Source organism: Triturus cristatus, chromosome 8, assembly GCF_964204655.1.
Source record: "Triturus cristatus chromosome 8, aTriCri1.1, whole genome shotgun sequence".
NCBI lineage: Eukaryota > Metazoa > Chordata > Amphibia > Caudata > Salamandridae > Triturus > Triturus cristatus.
In genome coordinates, this window is record NC_140591.1 from 1,333,993,541 (window position 1) to 1,334,016,788 (window position 23,248).

The 23,248-nt window shown below is 43.4% G+C and overlaps 1 protein-coding gene across 2 annotated transcripts in view; it reads right to left on the reverse strand.

Annotated features, from left to right (window-relative positions):
* Positions 1 to 10,138: 10,138 nt before the first annotated feature.
* TMPRSS15 (transmembrane serine protease 15) overlaps positions 10,139 to 23,248 on the reverse strand; it is a 1,488,231-nt gene continuing 1,475,121 nt past the window's right edge. For both annotated transcript variants that reach the window (XM_085623059.1, XM_085623060.1), the window contains exons 25-26: positions 13,602 to 13,741; positions 10,139 to 11,635 (exon numbers count right to left, since the gene is read on the reverse strand). In XM_085623059.1, coding sequence (XP_085479185.1) covers positions 11,471 to 11,635; positions 13,602 to 13,741 — 305 coding nt within the window. In that variant the 3' untranslated portion in view covers positions 10,139 to 11,470. The remainder of the gene's footprint in view (positions 11,636 to 13,601; positions 13,742 to 23,248) is intronic.

Genomic DNA, 23,248 nt, shown 5'->3' on the forward strand with positions numbered 1-23,248 from the left:
AGTCAACAAAGTCAACCCAGTCTTGATTTTGTGCTTTTTGGGTGTCACTGAACTTTAACCTGTATTGTTCAGTGGTTAGGCCAAACCCATCTATTAGTGCACTTTTCAAGACCTGGCAATCCTCAGCATCCTCTTCTCTTACAGGGAGGAGCTTATCTCTACCTTTGTCTGCAAAGGAGAGCCATAAGATTGCTGCCCACTGACCTTGAGGGACCTTCTGCCTCTCCAAGGCAGTTATCCATTTGTGGATGTCATCCCCACTCTGGTAGGGAGGGGCAATCTTACGCAGGTTTCTATGGTCATAAGACCTCTCCCAATCTAGGGAAATTGCTGGCACCAAGGGACTCTAGTCCCTCCTTTTTACTAGCTCTGTAGAGCTTTAGGGCTTCCTATCTAAGGCCATCTGCTGCTTTCTGAGGCTGAACTTGTCTTGCTCATACTTCAGCAGTGTCTCTCTCTACTCTCCTGGGAGGTTTCCCTCCCTCTGTGAGAAGAGACAGAGGTCCCTATAGAGGAGTTAGACTGGATAGATCCCCTTGACAGAGATATATCCCTTCTAGCCTTATGTTCAACACTACCAGGAGGGATAAAGGAAGGAGCATTGTTGTCATCATCCTCATCCTCATCCTGGAGAGCTGTGTTCACCAGATCTTGGTCATTGTCACCAGTCTGGTCAGCATTAGAGGTAGCGTCAGGGGAAGTTTTACCCCTAGGCCCACCCTCACCTGCTGTCCCACCCACACTGTCTACCTCTTCAGGCCCACTAGGCCCTGTGATATCATCCAGCTTAAGTATCTTTATGAGATGCTGGGTGGATGGACTTTTGCCTGTCTTCAGCTTCCCAATGGAACATAAGGCCCTTAGCTGAGCAAAGGAGAGATCCTCATATGTATAAAGAAGAAGCCCACTGGCTTCTGGCAGGGACCCACGGGTTCCTGGCTGACTAGACATTACTAATGTGGTGTGGTGTATTGCACTACCTACACTAGTGTGGCCTACTAAACTCTCTTGAGTTGTAGAAAGGGTGTGCTATCCCTTAGTACACAACTCTAAGTTCAGTAGAACTTACTGTAGCTAAACTTGATATTATATGTACCTCAGGTACCTTTAGTGGTTTTCAGTTGATCAATTCAATTGAGATTATCTGGTAAAACAATAGCAAGCTGGAATCCCACAAGCTGCACACCAATGCGAGAAGGTGGCCTGATATATGCTGTACACTAGTTCTAGTGGGTACCTTGTATCAGTCCAAACAACCCCTTATGGTGATAGGTTAAAGACAACCTTTATTGAAAGCTATCCTAGTGGTAACCATGAAGAGCAGCCTTCAGGCTAAGTCTTGAAGGAATGGTAAAGCAGTTTGTTTTACCATTCCATAATCTCTTGAATGATCAAATGAAAGGACAACCACACCAGGTATATATTTAAAATATATGTATTTAGGTTAAAACACACCCCTCTAGTCTCTTTATGAGACTGGAGTTTGAAGTACTTAATTTACAAGTGAGCAAGCTTCAGTATTAGCTCAAATACATGTTTGGGCCCTAGAGGCGTACCAAACCATATACCAAAAAAGTGGTATAAGAACCACGACTGAACTAAACACAAGGCCTAAAGCCTGTAGAATCGCTGGGACCCCAAGGAACCACCCAAGGTAGTGACACAGGGGACCCATGGGGGCCGTGTGCAGTGTGTAAACACAACCGCGGGTTCCCATTATCTTCTATGGGCAATGTCGCGGTTGGAAATTTAAAGATTAGGGACACTTCTAATCGAGTCAGGACCAAACCCTTTTGGACTTAGGAAGTTCTAGGGCTAGCTCCCACGGGAGCACCGGAGTACTCGAGTTACCTCACCCAGGGAAGCCGGGTGCGTAGGTGTCTTTTGGTGTCGGGTCGCGTCGTCGATTTCGAAGGAAGCCTGCAAAGAACTGCTGCTGCCGTGGAGAGGAGAAGTGTCCGAAGAGATCCAAGCCTGGATCTAGGATGGAAGGAACCTGAAAGCAGAGGGGACAGAGTCTGGGTCACTTGCCATTGACCGAGGGCAGGATGGACCAATGCCCACAGATGTCAGGTGCTTCAGGTGAGTTGATGGGTGTCTTGACTCTTCAGCCACGAGGTCCAGGAGGATCCGACAAAGTCCACGAGCTGGATTCAAGCTGTCCTACAAAGTCTGTCGAGTGCTGCGGTGAAGGCAACCAGAATGGACCAAACAAGCCTTGGCAACAGCAAGTCACTGGTATTTAGAGAAAGGACTGCGGTGCAGACCAGCAAGGTCTGAGGGACTCACCCAGCAAGGGTAAGTCAGGGCACATCTGGAGCAACCAGAAAAGCCCAAACAGAAGAGGAGTTGCCTTTGTGGGGACCTGCTAGTCAACAGGCTAGTGATTGCGAAGGAGCGTCAAGCGGTCGAACTTGAAATGGGTCCACGGGTCACTTGTGGAGTGGAGGCCAGCAATCTTTGGAGCAGGAGGTGCTCATGGCTGGGGCTACTTGGAGTCCAAAGCACAACACGGAAGATAGTGGTGCTGCAAAAGTTCACGGTGTCCAGGGGTCACGGTTCCACATCAACCACGATAGTCACAGGCCTCAAATTTGCTGTGGACTCAGGGTAGCCTCAGCGAAGTCTGGAAATCTATGTCTGGTGATGCAAAGACTTTGGCGTCCGACAGGAGCTTCAGCGATGCAGACCAGTCAGTTGCTTCTTTGGTGCCTGCCAAGCAGGGGAGTCACTCCTTGACCCCAAGGGAGATTTCTTCAGTTTTCTTGTCAGGGTAGAACGTCGAAGGTCCAGGATGTACGTTGCAGAGTTTCGTCCAGGGTAATCTAAAGTCCTAGGGACTGGATTCCTATACTTATAGTAAGTTTAGGGGATGGACTAACTCTAAGGCCCCACCTATGGGTGGGCCAGGAAAGAGGGGTGGTTACACCCATTTCCTTTGTCCAGTTGCACGCCAGAGCAGGGGCAGGTAGCCCCTGCAACCGGTTTGAACTGGACTATGCACAGGGAAACCAAACATGCCCCCAGGGCAGGACTTCAAGCACCAGAGAGTGCACCCGCCCAGCCCCAATACACATCTGCCTGTCTGGGGAGGTGGTTACACCTCCCCGCAACAGGAAACCTATTGTCCAGGCCTCCCCTGCTGGAGTTTCGGTCTGCAGCAGGAGGCCAGACCCGTGTCTGTGGCAGAGGCATCCATTTTGTGATGCCAGGGCTCAGGAAAGTCCTACCGGGTTTGACCAGCCTGAACATATCTTTCCCTCTAGAAGGGTGGAATGCAACCCCCGCCGCCAGAACTGGCGGGGCTAGTATTCCAAGATGTTTGACACAAAACACAACATGTTTTGATGCAGCCATTCCAAAGTTAGCATTTACTGCGAGGTTATAATGCACTTAAGAGTATATGATATGGCTGTATCACAGAACAGCCATAAGGAAGTATTTCTGAAAGCTGCAGAGGGGCTCAGCTCATGCTTGGGCACCCTCTCACACAAAACCAAGCACTCTGCCTTCAGGATTGTCAAGGCCTGCCATAGGAGTGACTTATAGGTTTATATGTGTCTGTATATATGTGTGGATATAGGTAGCCTATACCACTGTAAGGGTTGCAAGCACACCTTACCCAGGCTGCAATAGCAGACATGTTGTGCCATTTTGGAGTGCTTCCCAGGGGTGGCATAATACACGCTTCAGCCCCTGATAGGCCTCTGAGGTACCTATGCCCTAGGTACATAGTTTACCATATACTAGGGGCTTATAAGGCACTCCAGAATCCAATTAGATATGTACCTAATGTACATGGAAACCATTTTAGAGAGGAAGCAGCTAGGCTGTGGTCCTGATTAGCAGGGCCACAGCCAGACTAAAGTCGAAAAACAGTGAAACACCAGCAAAAAGTGGGAGAACCCATGTGAAGCAGATCCTACTCTCCTACACACAGCAACTGGCAAAAGGAAAAATAACGGGACCCGAGGAGCGGGAGCCCGCGACTGTTTTTGTGGCGCCTCCTGGCGCTACCTCATGACGCACGTAGCAGTGCGCCTCATGGGGGAATGCTGGGAAGTGTAGTCCCTTTGTACCGCTAGGATAGATGGAGCAGGCAGGCACAACAACGGGCAAACGTTGCGGTCCCCTCGGACCGATCGAATGACTGGCAGCAGGTCAGGCACACAGCAACTGGCAAAAAGAAAAATAACGGGACCCGAGGAGCGGGGGCCCGCAATGGCTTTTGTGGCGCCTCCTGGCGCTTCCTCGTGACGCATGTAACAGTGCATCTCATGGGGGAATGCTGGGAAGTGTAGTCCCTTTGTGCCGCGAGGACAGATGGAGCAGGCAGGCACAACAACGGGCAGACGTTGCAGTCCCCTCGGACCGAAAAAATGACTGGCAGAAGGTCAGGTACACAGCAAATTAAGCCAATGGCAGTGGAGAACACCAAGCTCCCCTAAACTCTATTGCTGAGAGTTCTAACCTGCCAGGAGGTGCCTGTTCCAGTTCTGGGCCTCTGTGGGTTGTTCCTGCTGTTGGGAGTTGGAAGAAACCTAAGAGAAGCAGGAGAAACAATCTCTGAGGCCGCAGTGATGCCATGAGCTGCACCGAGGCCAGGGGCACTGGTAGTGAAGTGCATGATGCACCGCCCGGCCTGCACTGCAGTACTGACGCCCTATGACGCCTGCAGTTATCTGCCTTCTCGAAACCAGCGCTTACACTGACACCGTCACCACCAGCGCCTGCATCCAGTTCTCGTGGTGTCTATAACCACTGAGGATGACTACATGGACTCGCTGGCTGACACAACTGACTTCCCCTGTCCTGGATGTGACACGTCGTCCCCTCGTGGACACGATGTCTCGTCTCCCCCATGACAGCCAGAGGGCCGGCCTCGACCTAGGCACCAACACTCACCTCCAGGACCCCGGCCATCATCATAGATTTCATTTTCTGAGGTAATGTTTGTTTGAGGGGTCTGTGTGACTCTGTGCCCAACTCCGCGCACCTCGTAGTCAGTGACGTACTTTGGATTTATTGCTATCACAACATCGTAATAGCCACAGGTAGAGCTAGTACAAGCTTTATTTTTCTAATCTGGTGTGGTGTTATGACCGTGCAACAGTGTGTTTTGAGTAAAAAAATCCTTCACCGTTGTCTTTGGGATACTCCTGTCTGCTCGTGCCAAGCCACCAAGGGGTTGAGCAGGGGTTATCTAAAGTGTGCATCCCCCTTACCGTAACTAGAAGCAAGGGTCCCTACTTGGACAAAGGTACCCACCTCTGCCAACTAGAGACCCCCAGTTCTAACACCAGCATATGCATCGAACCATTACAATATCTTCCAACCCCTGCGCTGAGCAGCTGGTCTAGCTGAAGTGGTGGTGTAGAGATATTTGAGCAGTGAACATTCTGTTAATCTGAATCTAGTGCCTGTCAAACATATCTAATAGAGCACTATATCATATGCAAATAATGTTGCTGTTTTCTGCAGAATTGCATCTTCAGAATGCATTCTGAAAAAGCCTCCTCTGCATTCCTAAAACCCTGCATGACAACCGACCTTGACTTAAAACTTCTGATCTGATTATCACCTCTCTTTTTTTCATTCAACAGCATTTGCCTATGAACCACCCCAGCACGAGTGTTTGCCTCTATTATTACATTTCTACAATTTGCCCACGCCTTTTTTCAAACATCATAACAAACTAATAAAATCATAATAAAATCTCTGCATCCGCTCTAGCTGATTTATTAATCCCACTAACCACTTGCATAAACTCAAGTACCCATTCTAATTATCACACTTAGGTCCTATTATTTTCATATATCACAAAGAAACTTATATAGATAAATGGAATGCTATCATTGAGAACTGAAGATTAACTCCAACAACCAATTGTAACCAATAAAAATTGGAATAAACATTAGCTTGGGGTTCTCTGAGCAGCGTGCTGCCCAGCGTAAAGAGCTTTCACCCCCTTTCAGGGGTAGGAAAAGCTCTATAAATGCAAATGAAATTGCACTTACGATTATAAAATAGTTGTATTCCTGTCCTAAGAGAAAAGGCCACTTTAAGAAATTGGGTTACTGGTTGACTAGGGCGTGATCCCCTGGTCAAGCAACAGCCACAGTCCCTGTCTGGGTAGGGCACAAGCAAACCTCGATTAACCAGTGCTCTTCCACTGGTAGCTTGTCACTGAGCAGTCAGGCTTAATATAGAGGCAATGTGTAAAGTATTTGTGCAACAATTCAAACAGTAAAACTGTGATAGCATCACTCAAAAAGTATCCCACATCAAGTCATAAACATAAAGACTGATGTAATAAATACGACAAGACCAAAATGAAAAGAATCCAATCACTAGAACCTGAGTTATGCATTTTTAAAGAATAAAGTGTAAAATATCACCTAAAAGCATAAAGTGCCTGTTAGACTTGGCATTCTTGGCATCATTTACCCTGACTTTTTGCCTCTCCCTCCTGTATTTTTCATGCTGTGCTGGATTTCGTTTTTGTTGGCTTAGATGATTTGGGCACTTTGCCACTGCTGATCAGTGTCAAAGTGCAAGTGCTCCCTGTGTAAATGTTTATTATGATTGGTTATCCATGATTGGCATATTTGATTTACTGGTAAGCTCCTAGTAAACTGCAATGAGTGTGCCTAGGACTTGTAGATCAAATGCTATTAATGTGCCTGCAGCACTGAATGCACCACCCACACAAGTAGCCTTCCAATTGTAACTCAGATCTGCCACAGCAGTGTCTGCATGCAGTTGTTAGTGTCATGTCGACCTGGCAAGTGCACCCACTTGCCAGGCCCTAACCTTCCCCTTTCTTGCATGTAAGACACCCTTCAGGTAGGCCCAACGTACCCCCATGTGCAGAGTGCAGTGTATGCAGAAGGTAATACTTGTACAGGTGTGTGTGACATGTCCTGATAGTGAAATACTGTGTATTTCGTTTTTCACAATTGAAAGGCTAGTTGTCCCATAGGCTAAAATGGGAGTTATTTTGTAACATCTTACAAGTATAACTTTCCATTGGGACAAGATGGAGAAATGGAATTTAATAACCCATCTTGTTAGGGAGATGGTTTTTAAATTGTGTGTTTGAAACTGCCACTTTTATAAAGTACTATGCAAACCAATGATGGAAGTAATGCTGAATAAATCATATACATTCACCACCAGTCAAGTGATCTGAGTTAAATCCATTGTTCTTTTGCTCACCATGCCACCCCAGTTTATACCCAGCCATATGCAAATCAGTCTTGACCCACGACACATCCTCGCGGACATGACCCCTTGCCTCCCCGTGGCAGCCAGGGAGCTGGCCTCGACTTTGGCATTGACGCCTCACCTTCCCAATGCCATGCATTGTAATAGACTTCATTTTCCAAGGTACTGTACTTTGGGGGTTCTGTGTGACTCTACGCCCAACACCGCGCACCTCACGTTCAGCGCCGTACTTTAGATTATTGCCTGTCACAACGTCGTAATAGTCCCAGGTGGAGCTATTTGTTTTCATCAGCTTTACTTTTGAGATAACTCTTTTTCAGTCACATTTTAATACTTATATTTAGAATTGTTGTTGTTTTGGTCTTGTTTGGTTTAGATAACGATTTCTTTTTTTTTTTAAATTGTGTGGTGTCCATTTGTGGCGTTTTCACTGCATTACTGTGTGTTTTGAGCATTAATACTATACACATTGCTTTTGGGATAAGCATGTCTGCTCGCGCTAAGCTATCCTTCAGATTTCTAAAAAATGTATTGCAGATATTGGACCACATTAAGTGGAGTCACCTTGCCATACATCATATGCAGACAGGAACAGCTATACAGCTAAAAAAACTATTGGGCATATTATCAAGCCAGGCGATAAAATTATCGCCGCTTTAGCTTTAGCTTCCAATTGAAGCCCATGTTAAATGTGAAGGACGTGTAACATGGGCTTCAATTGGAATTCCAATTATCAAGCCCATTATCTCCGTTTTAGCGGCACTTTTCTGCCACTAAAGCGGCAATAATTTTATCGCCTGGCTTGATAATATGAACCTATGTTCACATCAATTACATTCATCCTGTTTACGCTTCCGTGAGGAGGAAGTGGAGAACGCAGAGCACCATATTATCCCCAATCCCATCTTTTGCAAAGCACTTTTCTTCAGGGAATGAGAGCATCAAAACATGATCCCATTTATAAACGCTTCTCCACACCCCTGAATAGATATGGCACTCCTCTTGCATCAAAATCAGCACTTTTTTGTGAAAAATACCTTTTTTTGAGACAAGAACAGCGCCTTAGAGAATGCACCCTCTGCATGCAGTTAACAATGCTTCAGCTGATTCTTACCAACAGGGAGCATTGCATCAACCCAGCTTTGGCTCAGGTACTGAATTGCATACAGACGGATGAAAGAAGCATTGGCGCAGTGTTATTTTATTTTTACATTTATTGCGTTACTTCACTGCTGTTCTAGAAGTTTGAAACCAGGCAATATTCATGTCATTTTTATTAATATAACTGGTATTTTGTTAGAGACAATAACATTGTCAGTTTTGATTTTAGATGTTGAGCCACAGTGCCCTTCTATACAGATCCAACTCAAAATATTGACATTTTAGTGAAAGGGGGAGTTGTCATGCTCTCTGCCTTGACAGAGATTCATAATTTTTCTCTGTACACTTGTAGTGTTCCAAATGCATGTGTTGGAGATGGAAACAGACCATCATACGCCCTCTATTCAAGAAACCTATATTGGACCCTGAGGTGGTAGACAACTATAGACCTGTATCGTTGCTTCCAGAAGTCAATATAATTTTAGAGATGATGACAACTAGGCATCTTGGAGAATACTTGGAAGCTTATAATATTCTTCACCCCTCCCAAACAGGATTCCACTCAGACTGGAATACAGAAAGAGCGCTCCTAATGGCCACAGAAGATTTGAAAAAGGTTTTAGATCAGGGTGGGTCAGCAGCACTGATTCCTCTTGAGCTAAGTGCAGCAGTTGATACGGTTTCCTGTCCCACCCTACTCTACCGTTTGGAAGAAGTAGGCATTATAGGTAGCGCCCTAAAATGTCTTGCATCATTTTTGGAGAAGAGGAGCATTCAGATTAGTAAGGGGCCCCTCTTCTGTGTAAATCATCAGCTGAAATGTGGGGTACCACAGGGCTCCTCCTTGAGCCCTAATATTTTTAATCTGTATGTTCATCCTCTATCTGATATCATCTGCTCATGTAGTTTTACAATGATATCATAAGTGGCCGATACACAGATTATCGTCTCTCTATCCCCTGATACAGGATCCACCTCTTTAGGACATAATAGTTGTCTAGAAAAGGTGTTGAACTGGCTGGCAGCCAGCGTCCTAAAGCTAAACATGGATAAAACAGAGGCCGTGGTAGTTGAATTACAATCCAGCACTCTGGGACCAAATCAACTGGCTCCGTCCCTAGGGAAACATCCTTCCCCCAAGTTGGAAGTCAAGAGATTGGAGATTACTCTTGACGAACATCTTTTCATGACATCCCAACTATAGAAGGTGGCTGCAAGCTGCTTCAGCCTCCGTGGAGCTTAAGGAAGACTCTGAAATGGCTCCCTATAGAGGTCTAAAGGAAAGTGATTCAAGGATTAATTCTTTCTTGCCTTGACTATGGCAACTTACTTTACCTGGAAAACAACATTTTTCATTAAAAAACTCCAAATCATCCAGAACGCTGCGGCTTGAATGCTATTGGGTATTCCTAAACAGCACTCAGCACGCGCAGCACTCAATTCCTTAATTGTTTGCCTATACATTGTAAAATACAATTCAAGGCATAAAGTGGCATATTTACGAGCACTCTGTTTGACGCTTCAGTGGCGTGGCACCATTTTCAATATTTACAAGGTGGTGCTAAGCCTTGTAAATATGGCTCTTTACGCCGCAGTCCTTTGTGGCAAAGGGGCGTGCAATTGGAGTTGTTATGGGCGTTCCACCGCAACACCCATTGCTTCTCATTCCAGCCAGGGCTGATAGGCCTGGAAAGATATATGCTTTATAAGATATGTGAATAGAATATCATCTGAACGATAAAGTTGCAAACACAATCCTGCCTACTTCGAACATAAGCAAATATGGTCACATTAATTCACTAAACAAGGATTGATTTTTATTCACTTCTAAGTTGGTTTATTGAAAAGTATAATATAAAACTTTGATTTTTGTTTATTTTATGATATAAAAGTCCCAATCTATCTCAGGCATTTTATGTCAGTGTACTTACATCTTTAAATCAAGAACATGCTTTGAACGAGTTGCATAAATGTACTTATTAGAACAGTCCTGCATGAATCACAATCCATTTGAACAAATCAGTGATTACAAACTCCTATCATTCGCAAGATTGATATCAAACACATAGGTTATTTCCCATAAGTCATATAAATTGCTTAATTCCTGTAAGGTACTTTGGACACACTTCGAAATCTGTACTAGCACATCACATAGCTGAACTCTGCCATGTGTACAGAACACTTGCTGCATGGCTGCAGGTCATCCACTCCGTGTCCTGCATGCTTTGGTTTAGATCAAAGTACATAAGAAAATGCCAAGTCCTTTGAGAGGTGGCTGTTGAGTATTACAACTCATCAGGTCCTGTGGGTGCAGCAGGAAGCGATCGAAATACATAATGTAGATTCCCAAGAAATTCTGAAGAGCTTTGGTCAAGGTTAATTTTTTTGTATTTTGCTTTGATCACATATTATTCAACATTAGCTGGAAAAGAAATATTACTTAAATACTTCAGTTGACTGAACATTGCAGTTAAGTTCCAAAACCTAAAACAGCTGAATTGTGTTGCCCATGTGCCCATTGAGGCTGTCTCTAGTACTGACCGTCGGTGCTTCACGAGGAAGCGCCCTACCTCCTTCATGGCACGCCAATGTTGCATTGGTCATTTCTTCATTGATGCTATCAATCATGTCTTCAGTTATGGCATCTATTGCGGCTGTAATGTCAGATTAAGCCAGAAGTACACAGAAGATCTATAACTGTTTAACAATTATATGTGGCCAACATGTGATTTTAGGTTTTTGTATTGTAGAAATAAAGTCAAGACATAAACTGTAGTTTCTTCATTGAATCTGTAAGGTGGCTGTAACATAAGTCAGCACGAGATATGAACAGAAAACAAGACAGGAACTCTTGCGTTTGCTGCCTTCATTTAAAGCTAGGCTGACATAAGACTGGATAATTACATTTCCCTTCAACTTGAAGGGAAAAAAAGTATTGAAGGTGTTGGAAGTGGCATCTATACAATGTCACTCTTAAGTGAAACATCATTAACAGATCACTGATTGAGAGCGCATAGGCCAACAATCTGCGCCTGAATCTGAATATCCTTACAATGATTCCTTAATAGGAAATTAGTAACAGCACATATTTTTTAATTCACATTATTTTACAATGTATGACTGTAATAAATCCAGTTTACATTCATGTGTTCTTGCGTATGAAAGTATGTATCCAGTCCAGAAACCTTGTCACACGCACATAAACTCCTGGGCGACTGGGCAGGGCACACCGATATCCGAAAGAAGTCACCCCAGCCAAAACCCATCTTGAATTCTGTTCACAGATCATTGGTCCTCCGGAATCTCCCTTAAAAATGGAAATAAAACTCAGGTTAAGTACCAGTATAGCTCCACAATACAAGCTAAGAATCTATTGAATACAGTAGAGTGAAATGCATTATTTCATATATGTCCATCCATTGAGTGAGAGGATCTGCATCAGAAGGGTGACCCACCATGCTCTGGACAATGAAAAGGAAAGAAAGAAAATGGGAGCCAAGGGCACCGGCAACGTCCTAACTCACTCATGTAGTAACTAAGACATATGTAGGATCACAACTACAAGTACTTCTCTACTATATCCAAAAAGGGTTCAAATATAGTATTTACATTGTAGTGGATGGTGAAAATGAAGTGGTCCCTGCTTCTAGTTCCCAGAAAGTGCCCTAGCTCTCTCAAAAACCACATCTAGTCATAGAAACGATGTACCATACCTAGGAAATCCTCTTCCAGGGCCAGTCTGGTTAGGACACTGAAAAGGTACTGTTATGAGCCCCAATGTACCCCAATATACGCCTAGGTAGCTGCATGACCTTTAGCCTACATTGGTCCTACCTTGCTCTACATAACGACTCTGGTGCTGGCCTTTCACCGAGTTATGTGCCCAATAAACGTTGTGTGGTTTTCTTCCAAAGCTAGCTTCATTTATTATGCATGAGGACTCTTAGTGTTAGTATCATATGTAAATCCCCTGCCTAGGGCATGCACAGCAGGATTACCATCTTCTCCATAATAACTCTGTAAGAAAGTCACTGCTATTGTCATGCTTGAATGACAGGCCTACAGTACCTTTACACATCTAGGTAGAATCCCTGAGGGTTCCATCTGGGTATAAAAGAACCACATCTTCAATGGCAACCAGAGGAGAAGTGTCACACTGACAATAGATGATGAGGTCCCAGCTTGGAGAAGCTCCAGCATACAGGGGTCCAATTCGAGACCAAGATGGGGTCCTTCATTCTCTCCCATCAGGTTATGGGGCTGGCTCTTTCCTAGCGGATTCTAAACTTTACACCCACATACATGCAAGGTATACTCAGATATACCTAGGTAGAATTTGCATCTTAGGAGTACACTTGAGTACTGTCATGTATCTATACACCTGCAATATATACACTGTTTTACCATCATGGTAGAATTCTCGAACCTCGTTCCAGAATCACTAAACATACATACACGCAGGAGTGAACATTAGCTCTAGCTCCCGCATTATACTAAATCATGTAGGGTGGGCTGCTGAGTCACTTCACCATGAAATCACAGTTAAAACTACTACCACACCACAGAAGCAGTACCCAATAAAAAATGACACAAAGAAGCAAGTCAGGGAGATCTTAGATCAACTTGAATAGGAAGGTGGGATTGAGAATTGCACCGCCACATGAATAATGCTTTGTTTGTGGGTACTGAAACCCGACAATTCATACCGTCTAGTTTTAGACTACAGGCATTTGGACACATGCAAAAAAACTTTTACAGTACTAAATGCACACAGTGCCGCATTAATGAATAACATTGTGCGGAAGAAATACAAAACAACACTAGACATCTCAAATGGATTATTTTACCAAAATATAGTGCCTGAAAGCAGATATTTGACAACATTTTCTGCCCCGGGCTCTCAATGCCAATTCCGTAAAGTGCCCCTAGGGTATAAGAATAGCCCGGGTTGTTCTCAGCAAGTGTAAGAGAGGTACTTCAAAACTGTGATGAGGAGTCATTGTCCTATGTAGATGACATTTATCTGACAGACGATGATGCAGTCTGACAGTGGTCGGACTGTTAAACTAGTAAAAGGCCCTACATTTTTGCTGTATTAAGCATCCATTGTGGAAGACCCATGAGATTAAACATTAGCAGTTGCTTATATTCACTTTGGTATATTTCCAAAAAGAACTTCATTTATCAGAATATAACTAAAGCATATTTATTATTTTGACAGTGTTATATAAAAATGCATTTCAATTTGTGTTTGCTTGGTGATTCACATTTACCTGACATGTATCCACTCCACCTTTTTCATAGCCACCACATATCATATTTGCTGTTATGTTATATTCTGGCATTTGTTGCTGGCATTTTTCATTGGATATCAGTGGTATGACTGCTTCTTGCAATGTATAAGCCACAGCCCCTAATAAAAATGATCATTACATGTATTATTTAATTTTACATTATTGAACATGCTATCAGTCTTATAGTATTATTGCCACTATTAAATGAAGTCATAATCTCATCTAAATTAAATACATATGTTATTTTCAGCAAATTAGGAGCATAAGAGTTCTTTGTTCAATCTGTAAACCCATTGGAGTCAGTGGAATCGATCCCAAAACATATGGTTTTCTTATAATTTGTTATAGTTCGACCAAAAACAAAGAGGATCTGGTGAAACGTATAAGGTAAAAATCACTATGAAGAAGCAGGGACTCTTTTATGCGGAGGCAGGCAGTGTTAAATTTGTAAAAGAATGAATGACGGTGCCCAAATCTCTGCTCATAAACCTGTGGCTGCGTGCTGAATGTGTTGACTTGAATCCACCTCAAGTGTCTTTAATCCACTACCAGATACACCCAGCCTCTTTATCTGTCTCTTGGAAGTTCCTCTTTTCTTTGTCTATGCCAGTTTTTACGTCTTTCTCTTGATCTTTCTTTCCCTGTTTGTTTTTCCCTCTTGTTTTCGGTCAATGTCTGATGTGAAGAAAAATATATGCTGGTCTCCAAAAAATGAGTGTTATTGGACCCCGCCAGCAACCAACGGTTCAGATTAAGCACCGGAGGCCGAATTTCCTAAAGTTTTTCAGTCTAGCGTGCTACCAAAAACCTTTCATACAAGTGGGCCAGTAATCCTGTATGGGCTGACACAATTTGTTTCTGGAAGTGGATTACAAATCAGTTGCAAATTGTGTCTGATGCAGATGTTTGCCCCTTCGATTTGTACCACGTAAAACATGTCACAAACCACAGGTGCAAATTGTGTGCAATTCCGATTTGCACACTTCTTGATTTGGATGAAATCATGCGCAAATTGTTTGTAATACTCCATTACCCAAGGGTTGGAACTCAGAATCAGGTGCAAATTGCTCACTTTCTAATTACAGCACCTCATGATAGAAGTCAATCATTTCTGAATGCCAAAGACACACAGGAAAATACTTAGCTGGGTTCAGCGCTCAAGGTTTCCTTACCAGCAGCAATACAATTCAGCAAAGTGCGACTGACTACGCCAAAAGAGGCTTTTTCTCACATACACCGTCATGGACGATCATGGCATAAAAGTTTTGATACATGCAAATATTGCGTTTCTGGTCTTGCAGATAATGTCACCTAGGAAAACCTAACAATATCCGGTATTTACAGACTCAAGACATTCCCTCTTGGATGTCTTGGATTATTTTCGGTGTAGTGAGAAACACATCATCAAACTGAATGTAGGTAAAAATGAAAACACCTTCATAGTTCATAGTTCACCTTTTGCCTTTTCTGTTTGGTAATTGTGTCATTAAGTTGCTCTCATTGTACGAAAGGGTTATAATTTAGTGGTGTGTACATAAAGGCCTTTTTGAAAATCATAGTGAAATGATTGTGGCATCCAAAAGCTACGACAGCTCCCCTAAGCGACTCAATAAACGCTGCAGCGAGACTCATCACTGGCTCGAAAAGAAGTTCCCACATTTCCCCAGATTTAAAATCCTTGAACTGGCTACCGCTTGATGCCATAATTCATCTAAAAATAGCGTGCATGACGCATAATGCCCTACATCATAATGCACCCAGCTACCTCGCACAGAAACTGACGATCTCTGGTGGTTTAAGATCCTCAAGGAGTGCGGAAAACCTACTACTAAAACCTCAAAGGTTCAACAAGAAGAAAACAGATAAACGATCCTTCTCGGGGGTGGCGCCCAGGATATGGAATACACTTCCCCCAGAAACCAGACTGAATGCCTCTACCTCATCTTTCAAAAAGGAAGCTAAAGCGATTCTCATGGCAAAATTCACCTGAACACAGACTAAATAAATTCCGAGATCAACAGCTCCCTTACTAGTAATCCTTACTATGTTAAGGGTCCAACTAAACATTCTACTCACTTTATCTGCCCTTGACTTGACTCAATGGGGATATTCCTGTTATGTACACTACTGCTTATTGCACGAGATGTTATGTATACGTGAGCTATCTGCATTTATTTGTTTATATAACTAACAGTTGCTTAATGTAAAGCGCTCTGATAAACGCAAGAATCTTGTTTGCGCTCTATAAAACCCTGAAAATAAATAAATAAAATAAGCAAAACATTTTACTCTGAATTACTGATACACCTCAGCGTATAATATTTTTTCTTTTTTTTGTGAGCAGAAAAATAGAGAGAAATGCATGTCACAATAAATACATAAGACAAAAAAAATGATTCATAAATGAAAAAGGAATCAATCAATAACGACGATCAAGTCATCTCCGTTCTTCTAAGAAAAAGGCTAAAATGCAGTGTGCCAGCAGTACATTTCGACCAAGCTAAAACATTAGCAAAAAGTGAGATGTCCTTCGTCAATGGGCTACGCCTATCCCTACATTTCAGTAAAAAATGGTATTGCAGTTCATTGCATCATAGATAAGGATCTAATCATACTATTTGAATACTAAAAGCAATAAACTTCATGGTAGAATGATAAAGGGAAAAACAAGGAGGCTCAATCACAGTACAATAAAGTAGCAATTGAAGCATGACAGAGAAAAAATAGAAAGAGATGACATTAATCTCCAATGACCCACCCTATTCTTAATATAAATAGGGTATGTTAAAACCTTTTGCAAGTGAAAAATTAGATCATCCATTCTAGATGCAGCCAACTAAAATCACAATAATGTTTCCCTTCCTTCCCTTCTCTGTCTATCAACAAGGATTAAAAAAAACAAAAACCGGGGAGAAGCTCTAGTTTAACAACCCTGCATAACTGATTCCTCATTAAGCTGTTCCATGAATTTCCAGACCCGTGTATACCTTTTGATCCCACCAACTCTTTTTGCATATGTCAGTTCAAATTTACACGTGCGGATCATTTTCTTATGCCATTCTGAATATGTGGGAACTCCGCTTGTCCTCCAGTTCTGCAGAATCAAGGATCGTGCCACCGAAGAGGTTATCGAAGTAAAGGCTTGCTTGGATTTAATATTTGAGCAGTTTTCTTCTGTTGCGACAAATCAAAAAGTGCCGCTGCGCAGCTTATAATCGTGTGAAGGCTGAAGTATAGAGGGGCATATTATCAAGGACGGCGTTAGAATTATCGCCGCTTTAGCGGCAGGAAACTGGCGCTAAAAGCGCCGATAATGGGCTTGATAATATGCCGCAGAGAATTCCCATAGAAGACCATGTTCTGGTGTGGACATGGTCTTCTATGGGAATTCTCTGCGGCATATTATCAAGCCCATTATCGGCGCTTTTAGCGCCAGTTTCCTGCCGCTAAAACGGCGATAATTGTAACGCCGTCCCTGATAATATGCCCCAGAATTCTTTGACAAATGGAAAAGTTTTTGGGATTACAAGACGACATCTCTAACTCGAAGCCTATCAGACAGCACATGTAAGCATCTTGTAATCCATAGCTTCAAAAATTCTTCATTTATAATTGAGGTGGCTCCCAGTCTACTAAAAGATTTAAAAACATTAAGAAACTCCTTCTGTTGAAGTTTTCTCGGAAAGAAAATCTTTAAACTGTTATCTGTTTATGTTATTTTTAGCAGTTTTGTAGGGTAGACCATACCTGGCAGGGGTCAGAGCTCTTTACCAAGCATATGCTGCTTCAAAGTCACAGTGTTGTACTTATTGTGAATTTGTGAAAAAACATAAATTACATTGACAAAGTAAAAAAAGAAAACATAAACTTGAGTTTCGTAAATTTTCCTCTTGGGGGAAATGTTTCCCTGTGTAATCACCCATGAGTCTTCCTACTACATACACTACTACACTCTAGCGTCTATTACATAGAGGTATTTTAGTGTGTTCGATATCTTCAGATGTATAATGCAATTATTTGTAGAAGTATACAATTGTATACCCCTTGTTAAATGCAGCACGGCAAAGATTCATCTCAGATGCCGCAAGGCTTAGGGTTTATTAAAGCAAACCGAAGGTTAGTGTGGCTCTGGAGTGATTTTGTTTTCCTTGGTGGTAGCAGTTTATAAAAAACAGGGTGGTGCCCTGTAGAAACGTAACTATAGTCACATTTCTTGATGAAGGCTTACTTTGTCACTCAGCACAGTGCTTCATAAGTCGACAGTAAGCTGTCGTGTTTTGAAATATCTTGGTAGAAATGTTTCAGAGCACATAAAGTGTATGACAAAACAATTTGAGACTTTTCCGATTTTAGTAAAACTAGTTGTGTGGTAGGTGTTTTAGTACTGGCACTTTCACAAATGTAGGTGTTATATAGTAAATACGTAGGTTGGTAGAGAGGTGTGCTCAGCAACACGTTTATTGCATGAAATCTTGCAATAATAATTTTCATATCAGGGGAGGAACCAGAATTAGTACATAATAATACACTTCACAGTACCAGTTGTCAATGCACTCACCCAATATGGACTTCAGGGGTGAGAAAGCCAAAACATAAAATGGTAACAACTTTTGGTTGTTACCATTTTATATTTCTTTGTGCATTGTGGGCGGGCGGGTGGGCGGAGCTGCCCGGGCAGGGCAGGAGTTGTTTGCCCAATCCTGAGTGCGCAAAGACTATTTGGTCTGCCCTCTCTGGCTGCCAAACCAGTCATGCACACTCTGCCCTTCTCCATACAGGCTGCATTGCAGCCTACATGGAGAACATGCCATCTCCTACAGCCCCAGGCTGGGCGGCATCCCGACCAATCACAACGCTCCACTGGAGCATTGTGCTTGCCTTAGGGGAGGGGAGGGAGGCTGCCTGCTTCTGTTCCAGGAGCAGTGAAGACGCGGGACCCGGGTCGGCGGAAAGGTAGGTTTCACTTTTTTTGTTTTATTACTATTGACCCCCCTCACTGCTCAACCACGTGCCCGCCCCTCCCCATACAAGCCATGCCAGCGCTACTGATGGGCTTTTGCCCTTTGTATCTACGTGGTCCCCTAGCCATACACTCAGGGAGCGGAGGAGAACAGGGATGGAACAGCCCACTCCATGTAGTACCAGGATCACTGCACACCCTAGATGGCAAGGAAATCTCCATGAACGACCTAGGCACAACCTACACATTCAGAATGTGGCTAACTCTGTTAGTGAAAGCCAGTATTTAATATTCAGCCACTGTGATAAACAGATTTGACTCCTTGACGTCTCCAACCACAGGAATGGTGGGGGAGGGGTGTTACACACAGCAGATGAGGCTTCCAGGTGAGAGATTTGGCAGCAGATCTCCTGAATGCTGCCCATTACCCTATAAAATAATGACAGGCACATCTACAATCAATTCATAGCGAGTTCACGCTTCAGTGCAGCAATAATTCAGTGGTGAAATATAAGACACCAAGATGTTTAAAGGTCACCATGTGGGCTACTACAACCCTTTAAAAGCAGACCAGAGGGATGGAAAACCAAGAAAGGATAACATGTTCTCTCCTCAAGCATTTATTTGTTCACATTCCATGACATACATCATATCACTTAATGAATGTGCAGAAAACATCCATGTCCCCACAGATACTGCCTGATGGCTAGCCAATTGTGGTCACAGCACACATACCTTTTACTACTCTTAAGCAAGTAGATGGACTATTGGTATTTGCTTCTGCAGGAACCTTTGTTTTGATTTCATAGCTGAGTAGCTAGGATTGGGGTGATTCGAGGTCCCTTAAAGTACTGAAGGTTTATCTGTTGTGAGCTAGTCGGCTCCACTTTTCCTTGTACGGGAGGACTTGCCAATCTAAATGGACAATAGTGGTCTAGAGATGACTCAAGAAACAGGATTTGGAGTGATTGTGCATCCTTAGTCTAGTCGCGAGTGTGGGTATTGTCGAATAACCATAAGGACCCTTTCCTGTGAGGATGTGCTCTCCTAAAATTGCCAAGGTCACCTGTGATCCAAAAGCATTTGTAGGGCTGATGATGACCTGCTTTATGGGGATAATGAATCTTTTTCTGAGGGAGAGAACTTCATAATATTTAATGATTGGAATTAATTAATGACACCTATGAGAATTAGATCCAAAAATCATTTACCTTTTAAAAAGGTCACATTTAACCAACGTTTACACTGTCTGTAATAACATTGAAATAAGAGGCAGTTAATTCAGATTTTATCGCTCATAGCTCAAGTGCTGCATATTAGAGTGGCATCATTTTCTTCCTTTAACTTTATTAATGTCTCGCCGTTTTGTTATACTGTTGTGATTTAGACATTTCATCTGTTCAAACTAGATTCAACCACTTTCTCATATGGTACCTATATGGTATATATGTGTTTTATCCTTCTCGTTCTCTGATTGTAGCGAGATCTCTGAAATATTTGTGGTTTTAGTAACTCCTCTATTTGATAGTGAACATATACATGTACTTCTATTTGATAAAGAATGAGTGATGTTGCCCATAAAGATAGTAAGGCTTTGAGAATCATTTTGCAACCAGGGCATGATCGCATGTTGCACATTAGAGGTATAATGGTCAAATTGCATGCAACTTTACCATTGATGTGTAGCAAATCTGCACCCTTATTATAATGCAATTATCAGTCTATGCTGTATTCAATTTTGGCCCAGACAAAAGTTTTATTACACTAGTGAAAATTGCAAAATTCATGAAACTTGCACCCAGTATTTTGGTCACTTAACACTGGTTCGAGCAGAAAATGTCTGGAACACTGGTTCGAGAGAAAATATCTTAATGACACCTGTTCACAATTTGCGCTATTGACATAATTTTGTATAATTGCATGTCTTTTTTGTGCAGTTTTGTGAAACGTCATGAAAAAATACCTAATTGAGCATAGCTAGACCTGAGACTGCCAGGGGCGGTACCTGCGTTTGTCGCCCCTCGGCGGGACTCATTGAAGATAGGGGGGAGGTGCTGGCAAATCCATGGATTGCCGCCCCGCAACGGCCCCGCACTGAAGAGCGGGGGGGTCTAGGGGATGCTGGCCGCCCCTCGCTACCCCTTGCTACACCACTGGCAAACTTGTAGTCACACTGTACATTAAGAAGATAATAGACAGGACCCTGAGCCAGCTATCCTCTACTGCTCGCCCCTCCAAGTAGGTTCTTGGATCCCCGCGTTGGCTCTTAAACTTTCTGTCCCTGCGTTTTTGGCTGCCAAGCTCTGTTACTTCTCATAAAACGCTTTTCTCCACAGGTCCACTGACTCTTAAATCCATTTTTTTCACAGGTCCCCATGACTTTCTCTCCTCCTAATCTAATTTTTCTCCCTAATCCTTTTGTGCTCTGATTTAGTTTTTACCCCTTCACAATGGCATTTGTCTCCCCTATTAATTTTTCCTCTAATTTTGTTTTCACACCTTCAAATCGCATTTCTCCCTCTAATCATTTTTCACATCTAAGTTCATTTTCACTTCTTCTAATCAGATTTTTGCCCTAATCATTTTTCTTCTCTAATTTTGTTTTCACTCCTTGTAATCGCATTTTATGCCGTAATCGTTTTTCTCCTCTAATTTTGTTTTCACTTCTTCTAATCACATTTTTACCCTAATGATTTTTCTCCTCTAATTTGGTTTTTACTCCTTCTAACTGCATTTTTCTCCCCAATCATGTTTCTCTTCTAATCTCATTTGTTTTTCCTTCTAATCGCATTTTTAACTCCTTAATCGTTTTTCCCCTTAAACACTTGCTTTTTTCAACCTTTAATACTAAACCACTTCTCTTCCAGGCTAACTGCTTTTACACTTTTTTCCTCACAGCTGCTCTCTCGTCCTCCCTCTCCTGCCCGCTTTCTGCCTCCCACTGACCTCGCACAGCGCCCATCCATCTTTTGGGGAAAGCACGGGATGCCAAAGTAAAGCCCGTATGCACCTATCCATGCCTGGACTAAGCCCAGCGCCTTGATACCTGGCCTCCCCAGCCATCCACAGGTACACCAGCACCGAATTGTCAGCCCTCAACCCCCGGCAACTGCAACCTCGCTTTTCCAGGATCAACAGCAGGACCTTTTTCCTGTCATCAGTGCCTCTTCCACTGCAGCACAGAGCCCTTTACTCTGAGCCCACGCCCACCGCCACTGCAACAAGTCAACTCCAGTGGCTGCTATTCACTCCACAAGCACACTAGCCAGATCTGAGACATCATCACCTCAATCAGGCCTGACATTGTCTTTCTCACAAAAATGTGCATGAACTTGGCTTCAGCCCCCAACATTGCCACCGCCACACCTAACGGATACAAGATAATTAACTGGGATCGCACCAACAAGCATGGCAGTGGAATAGCAATAATCCACAAAGAGTCCCTCAACTGCACAGCCACCCCAACACCACCAACCCCATCATGGAACAACTCTACTCAGCTTAAAACCAATAGCAAAACAACGGTCACAGACACCCTCTTCTACAGACCTCCTGGACCACGTCCCAGTTTTCTGCGAGGTCATCTCGGATTTCAACTCCCCGCTGGCCATCAACTAAAAAAACGTCAACTTCCTCGGCGAGCTCAACTTTCACCTGGAAGACCTCAATGACGCCAACACAACCAATCTACTCAAGAGCTTTGAAATATTCAGGCTCTCCCAACTGGTCAAGGGCCCCATGCACATCACCGGATACACCCTTGTCCCCACATTCTCTGCCAGCAACAGAATCAGGTGCAGCCAAGCTACCGAAATCGCCTGGTCCGACCACTGCACTGTCCACTTCCACATCACAACCATCTCCACCATACCTGCCACCCTGCCCAAATCCCCTTACAGAAGCTGGAGCAAAGTAACCGAAGACCTCTGGAACAGCTTCCTCACCTCTCGATGCAGCCACCAACCTTAAGGGGCCAGTTGGAAATGCCAACGTATGTACCCACAACTGTGCCAACATATTTGCACCGTTCAAACCCACCAAAACCAGCAGATCCTCCAAACATCATAGTTGGCTCTCCCTCGAGCTCAAATCCTACAAGTGCACCGTAAGCATCTTTACAGGATCTGGCACACCAGCAAAACAAACGATGACGACTCTTCAAACTGACCCTCAACGAGTACCACCAGCAACCCAAGAGAGCCAGGAAAAACATCCTGGCCTCCAGCCAGGATGCCAACTTCAACCACAGTAAGAAACTATTCTGCATCATTGATTAATTATCCAACCCCGCAGCCACTGAGAATACCATCACCTCCTCCCAGGAGCTCTGCGATTCCCTCACTGATTTCTTCTATAGAAAAATCACCACCGTCTACAAAATCTTCGACACCCAACCCTCTGTGACCGAACTCAACAGACACCTCAATACCACCTACTGCCACAAAATCTCTCTAAACACATGGGAACCTTTCTCCACAACCACCACCATCAAGAGCTCACAAGGATCCCTGGCCCCACCTCATGTTCAACCTGGGAAAAAACACCATCAGCAAGGAACTCACCACTATCATCAATGCATCTATTGCGTCGGTCTCCTTCCCTGAAGGATGGAAACATGCAGATATCAAACCACTGATCAAAAAACCCACCATGGGCCTAAAAGACC